Here is an 11,338-nt window from a genome sequence, read left to right as displayed (position 1 = left end):
CAGAGATCCTGCAGGACTCACAGGAGGATCCACGGGCTGCCTCTTTCTCTCTGCTAGGACTGGGCTCATTCCCAGGGTTGTCACCAAAGACACCCCCAACTGTGTCACTGTCACTCTGCACCCAACGTCCCTTCAGCCTCCCCAGTGAGACCCTCCCTATTCTGCAAAACTCACAAACTCCCCGCATTTTTGGAGACAGAGGGGGGTGAGAGGAGACCCGGTTGCCCCTTCACCCGAGTTCCTTTAAATTCAGACTTCAAAGGGCAGGAGAAAGTCAGGAAATGTTTTCAGATCTCATCAGAAGATGAGACTTGTTGCAACATGAAACTCTTTGGTCGGGGAGCAAACCACACCAGGTTTCTGCCTCTCATGTTTATTGGGGGATGGGACATGCCAGGGAGAAAGGCTTAAGCAAACACACATGACTGTTCCCATGGTCCCAAGGAAAAGGTAAATCCTGAGTAAAAATAAACATTTTACAACAGCACGAGTGAAACTTGGGGGGAAAAGCAAACTAAAAGTCAAAAAGCTAACTTGGGTGAGAAACATCTTCAGCCAAGGCACCAGGAGGAAATTCCTGTTTTGGAGCTTGAGCTGCAGCTGATGAACGACACTGATTAAAGTTGCACCCTGGCTGGATCCAGCATAAGAGCTTGAGAGAAGCTGAGGCTCCCCTGAACACTTGGAGCTGCGCTTGGATCAATCCCTGCTCCTGCCTGTGGTCGGGCGCCTCTTGCTTGGAGGGTGCTGGGCTCATCCCAGCCAGGTTTGGGGCTCCCCATGAATGGGCAGATCCTACTCCCAAAGGAGAGCTGGGCACCTTGATGTCCAGCAGCTGGATGGGAGCATGAGGGATTGAGCTGTTCTCGGCTGCTGTTGGGAATCTCAGTCCTTATGAGGTGGTCACTGGGGGGTCATCGTGCAATTCGCTCCCTTTCTTCTCTGACTGTCGTGGTCGGGAGGTTGATGCCTTTCCTATGCCCTCCTGGTGGGGCCACTGTTCTTCAGGATGGTGCCAGATCCCCCCACCACCACTGAGTTAGATCCCCCACCCAGGGAGCCAAATCCACCCCCGGCACCAAATCCACCCCCTCCCAGGCTGAAGCATAAACCAGCACCGCCTGTGTTGCAGCTGCCTTTCCCGCTTCCAAAGCCAATTCCTCCTCCTCCAAGGCACAGTCCGCTGCCATATCCACCTCCCACAGAGCTGCTGCCGCCCACCACGGCTGCAGAGAGGAACAAAAGACACCAGGTTACCTCTGATGCAACCAAGAAGTTTGGGAGCACTAATCCCAGCCCACCACACTACTGTGGGAACAGTACTTACAGATGCTGACAGAGCTCTGGCACTCTCCAGACATCCTGCAAGGAAATGAGATGGAGTGTGAAATCCAGCCAGAGCATCTGGAGTGGTCCAACTCCATTAAGTCAGGATTGGTCCTGACCATGGTCCAGGGCTCAAGATAACACCATTAATGTTTATGAAGATGATGGTACACATTTTTCCTATTGATTGATCGGGATACACTGGAATTCTTGCTGTATCCCACTCACCTGCACTCCTCGCCCTCCAGCAGCTTCCTGTAGGTTGCAATCTCCACGTCCAGGGCCAGCTTGACGTTCATGAGCTCCTGGTACTCCCGGAGCTGCCGGGCCAGGTCAGCCTTGGCTTTCTGCAGGGCTGTCTCCAGCTCCGCCAGTTTGTCCCTGGCATCCTTGAGAGCCACCTCCCCGCGCTGCTCCGCATCCGCAATCGACGTCTGAATGGTCTCACACTGGAGGGCAAGGCACAGGTGGGATGAGTGGGGTGGGGGCAGCCAGTAAGAGATGAAGCCATAATCCCAGATCAAAGAAACAGATAATGGTTTGGTTTGGACAAGACATTAAAGATGATCAGGAGCATGCACAGGGACACATTCAACCATCCCAGCCACATCCTACCTGACCTTGGACACTTCCATGGATGGAGCATCCATAACTTCTCTGGGCAACACGTGCCAGAGCCACTCAGGCTCAGCTATTCCCAGGTCCCTCCCATGCCCAACAATTCCCACCACACTTATTTCCCTTCAGGGAAGTTCTAAAAGGCATGACCAAGAGGTCCTCCCCATTGCTCAAAAAATTACAACCCCTACCTGCTTCTTCACACTGTCAATCTCAGCCCGGATCCTCTGGATCATGCGGTTGAGCTCTGAGATCTCGGTCTTGGTGTCCTTGAGGCTGTCTCCATGCTTGCCTGCGGTTGCCTGCAGCTCCTCATACTGGTGGGAAGAAGCAGGAGGAGCATGTTGAGTCCATTGTGACCTCACAGCTGCTCCCACATCACCGCAGGGAAGCCAAGGAGAGCAAATCTGTGCCAGGTCCACTCTGGACGGACCACCACCAGCAATGTTCCAGATCTTGCTGTGGCCTGAGCTGCCACCAGTAACTCTCCCACCCCCTGGAAGAACCCCAGCAGAGTGTGCCACCCTCACCTTGCCCCGGTACCAGGACTCGGCCTCCATCCGGCTGCGGTTGGCGATCTCCTCGTACTGCGCCTTCACCTCGGCGATGATGCTGTCCAGGTCCAGGTTCCGGTTGTTGTCCATGGACAGCACCACCGAGGTGTCAGACACAGTCTTCTGCATCTGGGACAGCTCCTGCAGGTAATGTCCAATCCGGATTTAGCCCTTCCACAGCTTCCTTATGGTGTCACAACCCTCCCTGATCCTGGTGCCCCACAGTACTCACTGCCTCATAAAGACACTTGAGGAAGTTGATCTCATCCATCAAAGAATCCAGTTTTCCCTGGAGTTCCACCTTGGCCATGTAGACTCCATCCACGTCCTGCAGCAGAGACAGGATGAGGAAAGCTGCTCAGCACACAGCAGTTAATGTAAAATTTCATGGAATCATGGAACAGTCTGGGTTGAAAGGGACTTTAAATGCAATTCCACCCCCTTCCATGGGCAGGGACACCTTCCACTCTCCCAAGCTGATCCAAGTCCCATCCAACCTGGTCTGGGATACTTCCAGGGATGGGGCAGCCACAGCTTCTCTTGGAAATCCATTCCAGGGCCTCCCCACAGTCACAAGGAAGAATTCCTGCCCAATATCCCATCTATCCCTGTCCTCTGGCAGTGGGAAGCCATTTCCTGTGTCCTGTCACTCCAGGCCATTGTCCAAAGTCCCTCTCCAGCTCTCCTGGGGTCCCTTTAGGTAAAAAGCAAGGACTTGACCTTCTTCAGGAGCACAAACTCGTTCTCAGCTGCCGTCCTTTTGTTTATCTCCTCCTCATACCTGTGGATGGGAAGGAGGGAGATGGAATCTGGCTACTTGTTTTGGCTCTGGCTCAGGCTAAAGAACGTTGTTGGCCTCAGACTCATAAACCCAGCAAAAATAGATCTGCCATCAGGGAGATTTATGGACAGGGAATTGCACTTCGCCTTTCAGGACAAGCCCTGGCTCCTGCACTTCCAGCGCCTGGGTAAGGAAAGCCAGGAAAGAGGAATTCTGGCTCTGCTAAAGGGAGTCCTGGTGATTGTGGCGACTCCAAGCCCCTTCTACAAGATCCAAGAACCCTCAGCTCCTCACAGCTATCATGGAATCTCCTGATTTGGAAGGGGCTTACAGGGATCATTGAGTTCAGCTCCTGGCCCTGCACAGGACACCGCAGAATCCCAAACGGATTCAAATTTTCCAGATGCTTGTCTCCAAATATAAAGTCAATTTTCACCCAGCAGCCTCTGGTTGATCCCAGGTCTTGTGGATTCCCATGATTCCCAGACTTCTTTGCCCACTGTTTTTTGTAGTTCCTCAAGTAGATTAGTTCCTCCAGTCTTTGTTCTACTTTTTCCAACTGGACACGTTTTAAGTTCATATTTATAGACTAGAATAAATTATATATTATAATAAATAACAGTGGGAAAATAGTCTTTACTTTTCCTTTCTTTTTTTTTTTTTAACTTCATGTCAGCCTTCCACAGAAATCCTCAGATCCTGAATGATATTATGTGACAGAATCATGAGGAAATCCATAAGGAAATTAGAGCTGGGTTTAGCAACTGATTAATTAATTAAATCATAATGTCACTGATTCTTAAGGAATTCCTTCTTGAGGAAGACAGAGTGGAGGATCCTCCTTCAGAAAGAAGCACAATCTGAGCAATATATTGAGAAAATCTGAGAAAAGTTGAGAAATACCTTGAAAAAGCACCACTTTTCATCCAAATTCACTTTTCCCAAAACATTTTACATTTTCTAACCATTGGGGAAAAAAATCAATATTGATGATTATTATCAATATTTCTCCTTTTTTGGATGTTTGAAGTGAGTTTTTCCCTCTGATTATTCACCACCAGACACCCCAAGTAACTTACTTTGTCTTGAAGTCCTCCACCATGTCCTGGAAGCTCTTCAGCTCTGTGTCCAGCTGGTGCTTCTCACTGGAGAGACAATCCAGCTGCTTCCTCAGCCCACTGATGTAGGTCTCAAAGAAAGGGTCCAGGTTCCTGCCCACTGTTCCTGCACCACCCTGTTCCTGCAGCAGCTTCCACTTGGTCTCCAGGACTCGGTTCTGCTGCTCCAGGAAACGGACCTGAAAGGATGGGGAAAGAGTCAGATTCTCCCTTCAAAACCCCGTCTTTTTATTGATTTTTCCCCCATGTTCTTTCCATATTTTATTCCCATTTGACGTGTGATAACTCCCCGGTCCTACAGGACAGGTAGGACCTCAGTGGATGGGACAAGTGGGCAAAAGGGGATCACGGTCCCCCTTCCCAATTCTGGAGCCTCTAAACAGGAGAAACACAATGAACTTCATGGGTTTGGCATCTTCTTAGTCAAAATAGACAAAAAAGTCCCAAAATCTTAAAAATAGACCAAAACATCCAAAAAGTCCAATCATCTCCTTAAAAATAGCCTAAATCACTACATATCCCATCTTCTCCTTAAAAATAGTCCAAAACACCCCAAATCCCAACATCCCCATAAAAAGAATGCAAAAAAATCCCATCTTCTGCTTTAAAATAGCTCAAGTCACCCAAATTCACATCTTCTCCTTAAAAGCAGCCTAAAGCACCCAAAATCCCATTAAAATTAGCCCCAAAAAATTTCACCTGCTCCTTCCAAGTAGCCCAATGTTCCCCATAAAATAGCCCATTTCCCCCTTAAAAACAGCCCCAGATACCTTCAGTTTATGGTGATCTGGGCAACTGCAGCTCTGGGTGCCCCTGGATGAGCATCTCCTGGTCATTCCCACCCTCCAGAGCCCATCCTGGGGTGAAGCCCTTCCAAACCTTGTCGATAAAGGAGGCGAATTTGTCGTTGAGTTTCTTGATCTCCTCCCGCTCCTGTGTCCGAACCTTCTGGATCTCGGGGTCAATCTCCAGATTGAGGGGCGCCAGCAGGCTCTGGTTGATGGTCACCTCCCTGATGCCGCCTGGGGGGCATGGGGGGAAGCCCTGGCCCCCCATCCCACCATCAAATCCTCCACCAAAGCCACCAAAGCCACTCCCAGGGCCTCCACCAAAGCCCCCTGCGCCATAGCCACCCCCAAATCCAGCTCCAGCCCCAAAGCCGAAGCCTCCTTGGCCACCAAAGCCTCTGCAGACACCACCAGCCCCCCCAAATCCTCCCAGCGAGGTGCTTTTACTGCCTCCTAAGGAATAGAGGCTCCTGCTGCTGAAGCCACCGGCAGGTCCCCGGCATCCTCCACGGGGCATGGAGCCAAACGTGACCTTGTTCTTGCTCCCAAAGCACACAGAGCTGGAGCTGAACCCCTTGCCAAGAGCGCAGGACTGGCGAGACATTGTGAAGGATCCCCAAAATTCTGAGCAAAAGGCTGAGGCTGGAGCTTGAGAGGCGAGAGAAGCCAAGTCCTGTGGGAGCAGCTGCTGGGTCCCCCTTTTTATGGGCACAGGGAGTCGGTCGGTGCCAGGGGGGAGTGGAGATGTCACTTTTTGGGGATTGTTTCATTCTCTTCATTGTTTTCAGGTTTGAAAGGACGCCCTTCTCACTTTGGCACAACCATGACCTGCCTGCAAACACTCCCCAGAGTGCAAAGAAAAACAAAAGTATTGTTGGTGTTGGAGCCAAACGCCAACCCAAATTCCCTGGCCCATGGCCAAAGCTCCATCACACCCTAGAGGGAAACCCTTGATTTAGCTAAATCTGTCACTTTCGGCCTGACTCCAGTGGCTGGGTTCACTGAATTCCAACAAAAACCCAGGCTCCCAGACACACCCTCAGATGCACTCAGTTTCAACCTCCTGCTCCAAGGAGGGGTGACGTGGGTTGTCCAAAGTGTTTCACAACTGGGTGCATTAGTGTTGGGCAGGGTTCTAAAGCTACTTTTATGTCAATAAAGGGGATTTTAAAACCCCCTTAAACCTTCTGAAAGCATTTTGAAGTCATTCTAGATCCCTCTGAGTGATAGGTTGAGCTGGGCGGGACACAGTGGAGTTTGCAGAGACTGAAATATCCTGGATATATATCTGTGTTGAGCACACCACAGCAGGATCAAGACTGTTCCCTGACCCACAACTTTGACAGGGGATCACATCCCTCTTCTGAGGAAGCTTCCAGGGATTTTGTGATGTTTCCTGAGGGTCCCTGTGGGTCTCCAGTCCCTCCACAGCACTTCAGCACGTGGTATTCAGCAAAGCCACTCCCAGACTACCCCATTGTTAAAACAACACAATTTAATTGCTTAATTGCTTTGAATTTCTATTTAAATGAAGTGTTGAGCTGCCTCCACTGAGGATCCCGGTTTATCCCACTGTCAAAACAAATAAAGAGCCTCAAAATTTCCCCCCAAACCCCACACTGCTAATAAAATCCAGCTCTGGATTATCCCATTCACTGGGAGGGGTTTGTGGAACCAGTTTTAGCTCCAAGACTGTTCACCCCGGCTTTTTTTTCATTGAAAGATGTAAATCTAGGTCTGGGTGCATGTCCCGGTGTTTCCTCCTGAATCTCATTGGGGATTCCTGAAGCTCCAGGATTTTCAGCCCCAGGGAAATTGCAGTGCAGGGAATAGGGAAGCTGATGCTCCCCTTGGACAATGCGCATACTGCACGCCCCAATCCCACCTGGAAACCTCCTCCCACCCCCCGGGGTTCCCCAGTTTTCCAGCTGGAGAAGAGAAGCGGTTTGAACTGACGGAAAAAGGCGGCGGCTGCATCTCCTCACCTTACGCAACCGGCAGATCAGCCCCAAAACCGAATGAACCTGTTGGAGCCTGGGCGGAGAGCATTCCTGCCAGGAGTTCCCAGGGTGGCTCCAGCAGCAGCTCCTGGCCCAGCTGCTGCCCTGCAGCCAGCCCAGCACTTGCCCAAGCAGCTGCTGGGCCAGCAAAGCCCTGCCCCACCCTGCCACCAAGGGGTGAAAACACCTCACTGGGACATGGCATCAGTCCCCAAATCCCTCCTGAACTCCAAGGTAGAGCATCTCAGATGCTCCAGCACTTGCTGGGATGGGAATGCATCAGGAGCAAAGCTGAGGGCCCAAGGTTGGCCCCCGTCACCCAGCCAGTGTTGGCCACCATCATTCACCCAATGCTGGGCAACATCACCACCGAACACACTGGCACCCATCCACCCTAATATGGAGGGCCATCCCCCACTCAGTGTTGGCACCATCACCTACCCAACACCACCCTCTGCTCAGTCTTGGCCGCCGTCATCCATCCAACACTGGCCACCATCACCCACCCAGCACCCCAACCTCTCAGCTTCCCCGTGTATCCCGTGGGACCACTAGCACGGGTGCCTAGCAGTCCCAACCAGAGCAATGTGTAGCAGGACCAGAGCCCAAATACGGCCATTTTCACCCCAGAACTGTGCTGGGACTGGGTTCAACTGGGAAAACCTCAGATCCGGAAACTCCTGGCTGCTCCGTTGGCAGCCACCAAGCTGGGAAATTGCAGGGCTGGGAGGAGGAGTGGTGGGGGCTGGAACAAGATGGATTCCCGGGAGATCAAAGCAGGTGTTGCAGAAGACAGGCGGCACCTGGGACTGCTGAGAGCCCCGGGCACCCGGGATCCACTGCAGGAGCAGCAGGAGCTCATGGCACCCCCAATCCCAGGAGGCACAGCCCCCAGGGGTAGATGGCTCATTCCTGTTATGGTGCCATTGGTGTCACCTCTCCTGCTGTCCCACTGCCAGGGGTGGGACCCCACACCATGCCCAGCCAGAGGGAAAGCTCATCTGAACCCCAGCGCTCACAAACAGATCCCAGGGAAGGAGGACTGGGATCATCGGGGTGACAGCCTCAGGAAAAAACACCCACTTGGACTTGACAGCCCCCCATGATCCCCATGGTGGGGGGTGAAGACCCTTCTGGGGATCACGGTGGAGGGGGGGGGGGGGTGGGCCCCAGGCAGGGGTAGGGCTGACCCTGGAGGTCCCACAGGAATCCATGTCAATATCCGATGGGAATAAAGACCCCCAGGACATCCAGATCCCCCTGTTTCTTCCCACATGGGGGGCAAACAAGGACACCAAAATGAGGTGAATTCAGTGTTAAAGAGTCAGTGTGGGTGCTTAAGGCGGGGGGAAAGTTCCCATGTTTGTGAGGGAAAACCACTGGGACTGTGGGGGTTGAACCCAGTAGGCCCCCCAGGTGCAGCATCACCCTCACCGCAAATTCCTTGGGGTGCTAAATAGGTGGGTTGCACCCCAGGGCATCCCTGCATGCATCCCTCCCCCACCCTCCCTCCATCCCTCCCTTCCCAGACCCTTGGGATCCCAAATCCAGAACACCCCCTAAAGGGCCAGAACGTGCCCCAAAGCCCAACCAGGGTCCCAAAAACAAGACCACACCCCAAACCATCCCACCCCCTCCAGGTCCCCTTCCTGGGGATTCCCCAGCTCAGCTCCAGGGTCACTGCACATTCCCCCACAATTAAAAAGGGAACACTGACTCCAAATGTGCTGGGTCTGGGGGTGAAGAGTCTGGGGGGGCTGCGGGGGATGTTGGGGAGGGGAGGGGAGGAGGTTTGGGGTGCCGGGAGGGGAGGAGTGCAGGGGTGTGCGTGTGAAAGTACCGAGAGTTTGGGCGGCTCCTCCCGACGCTAATTACGCAGTTAATTGCCCCAACAGGCCCCAGCTTGTCACTGCACCCCAAAACCCCGCCCGGGTGGCCGCCAAGGAATCAGCCCCCAATACAGAGCAGGGATACCCTCCTGTGGGGCAGAGACCTCCCCCAAAACACCCTGGACACATCTGTGTGAGGAGGTGCCCCCCGAGCACCTGGATTTTGGGGGTCCCCTCTGTGGAGAGGTGGGGTGAAGGAGCCCATTCAGGAGGTGGATCTGTGGGGGGCTGAGCTTGGGGGGGGGGCCCACAGAAACAGAGATGGGGGTTAAGGACTCCCTGATCCAGGAACTTTTGGGGGGCAGGAAGTGTCTGCCTGGGCCCCCAGATTTTGGGGATCCCCTCCATGGGGAGATGGGGTTTGAGGAGAAGGAGCCCATTCAGGAGGTGGGTTCAGGGGTCTGAGCTTGGATGGACCCTCAAGGGTGGAAATGGGGGTTCAGGTTCCCTAGCAGAAAAATCGGGGGAGGAAGGGGGCACAAACCCCCAAGGCCCCCAGGCCTGACCACATCCTCAGACACAGAGGGACCCCCAAAGGGCAGGGTCCCCCTCATTTCGTCCATCACCCCTCATGAGGCCCCAGAACCACCCCCAATTGTTCAGCACCCCCAAACCCCTCACCCCACTCCCCCCATCCCAAGAGGAGCCCAGGTGACCCCAGAAGGCGCAGGGACCCCCCAAAGTTGTGAAACCCAAACGCCCTGAGCTCGACCCCAGCCCCAGACACCGGAGGACTCCCATTTCCCCCAGCACCCCAAACCCATCAAAGGCCCCCAGAAGGGACCCAAAGGGACCCCAGGGTCCGGGTCCCCTCTCCGGGTTCCCTCTTAATGCCCCAAAAGGCTCAGGGACCCCCCGAACCTGCGGCCCTCAAAGGGGGCCCTGCTGGGCGGGTGAGTCACGGCCCCACCCACGGGATGAGCTGGGTCAGGTGTCAGCCTACCCCCTCCCCCAGCCCTGGGGGGTCCCGAGGTCCCGGACATGAACCCCCAGCGTGGGTTCGGGGTCAAATCCTGCGGGGGGAGGGATCCCCGAGATGTCTCCATGCCTCAGTTTCCGGGCACCCGCAGCTCCAGTGCTGGTAGGTTTGGGTGGTGGGGGAATTAAACTCCCTCCCGGGACCCTGTGGGTGCCCCGGGACCCCCGAGGTCCCCCCGCAGTGTCCCAGCGGGGTAGGTGGGACCCCCTGCCCCCAGAGACCCGCCCATGGTTGCCCCCTCCCTAATTTGGGGTGCCCCCCCGTGGGGAAGGGGGCGAAGCGAGCAGGGGCTGCTGGCATTGAGGGGATACTGGGAGGGGTCCTCTCCCACGCCCCGGAGTCCAGATGGCACTGAGGGTGACCGGGAGTGACATCCCGGGCGTCCCACCGAGCTTGAGGGCTCCCCCCGCAAACAATCCCTTCCTCAGTTTCCCTGCAGGGTCTCCGTGACCCCAAATTTCCAACCAGGAGGGTCCGTGGGGCTCAACCCCCCCAGAACCACCCAGATTCCCCCACACCCCGAAGCTCCTGAGACCCTAGACGCCCTTGCTCGGCCACATCCTCCACACCCCCCTCTACCCCCCCATCTGCTTCTAGACCACCGGAGACACCCCCGGACCCCCCACCCGACCCGCCAGAGACCCCCAGCCTCTCCCCAGCCTCCCCCAGACCCCTCAGCCCTCCCACAGACCCCAACACCCAAAACCCTCCAGACACCCCAAACCCAACCCCTGCCCCCCCGACACCTCCAGATCCACCCCCAGACCCCCCTCCGACTCCTCCCGACCCCCCTTAAACCCATCAGAACCTCCCCCCCCCACGCCCCCAGATCCACTCCCCCCGCCCCCCAAATTCTCCGTGAGCCGGACCCGGGCGGGGACCCTCATTCCCGACTCACCCCACCCGAAATTGGGGGAACCCAAATCCCGGCTCCCGCCCCCTCCGCGGCTCCATTCGCGCTCCTCTGCCGCCCTCCAGCGTCCGCGAACCTCAAAATCACCGGGCCGGGAGGGCCGGGGGAGCTCTGAGGGCTGCGGGGGAGACCTTGGGGGGGTCACCAAACTCCTCCAACCCCTCCCCCTCCAAAGAACCCTGTGAGCCCCCAAACCAGCCCCGGCCCCCCCAAAAAGCACGGGGATCCCCCGGGGAGACATCCCCCCCAAAAACCGGACATGGGGTCAGGGGGAGTTGAAATGGGGGAGCAGGAAGGGTGTGCAGGGAAGTGACCCCAAATTAACCCTCCCTGGGGGGGCACCGCTGATCCCATCCCGTTTTTAAGGTGGGG

At 55.3% G+C, this 11,338-nt stretch overlaps 1 protein-coding gene across 1 annotated transcript; it reads right to left on the bottom strand.

Moving 5' to 3' along the window:
• Positions 1-357: 357 nt before the first annotated feature.
• Positions 358-10,973, bottom strand: LOC103823900 (keratin, type II cytoskeletal 4-like). Its single transcript, XM_030230818.2, has 10 exons — positions 10,952-10,973; positions 5,277-6,017; positions 4,359-4,576; positions 3,219-3,279; positions 2,731-2,826; positions 2,475-2,639; positions 2,136-2,261; positions 1,555-1,775; positions 1,328-1,362; positions 358-1,226 (listed from the first exon to the last, which is right to left on the bottom strand). The coding sequence occupies exons 2-10, from the start codon at positions 5,787-5,789 to the stop codon at positions 976-978; spliced, it is 1,686 nt and encodes a 561-aa protein (XP_030086678.1). The 5' UTR covers positions 5,790-6,017; positions 10,952-10,973; the 3' UTR covers positions 358-975.
• Positions 10,974-11,338: the final 365 nt, after the last annotated feature.

This window comes from Serinus canaria, chromosome 25 (genome assembly GCF_022539315.1).
Source record: "Serinus canaria isolate serCan28SL12 chromosome 25, serCan2020, whole genome shotgun sequence".
Classification (NCBI taxonomy): domain Eukaryota; kingdom Metazoa; phylum Chordata; class Aves; order Passeriformes; family Fringillidae; genus Serinus; species Serinus canaria.
The sequence above is the reverse complement of the archived record's forward strand: the minus strand, read 5'-3'. Positions and strand labels throughout refer to the sequence as shown.

Excerpts from the sequence above, each read along its gene's own strand:
- LOC103823900 (XM_030230818.2), bottom strand. The coding sequence starts at position 5,789 with ATGTCTCGCCAGTCCTGCGCTCTTGGCAAGGGGTTCAGCTCCAGCTCT. Across the intron at positions 3,280-4,358 it reads GTGGAGGACTTCAAGACAAA|GTATGAGGAGGAGATAAACA; the intron begins GTAAGTTACTTG and ends TCCCATCCACAG. Across the intron at positions 1,776-2,135 it reads TTGACAGTGTGAAGAAGCAG|TGTGAGACCATTCAGACGTC; the intron begins GTAGGGGTTGTA and ends CTTGCCCTCCAG.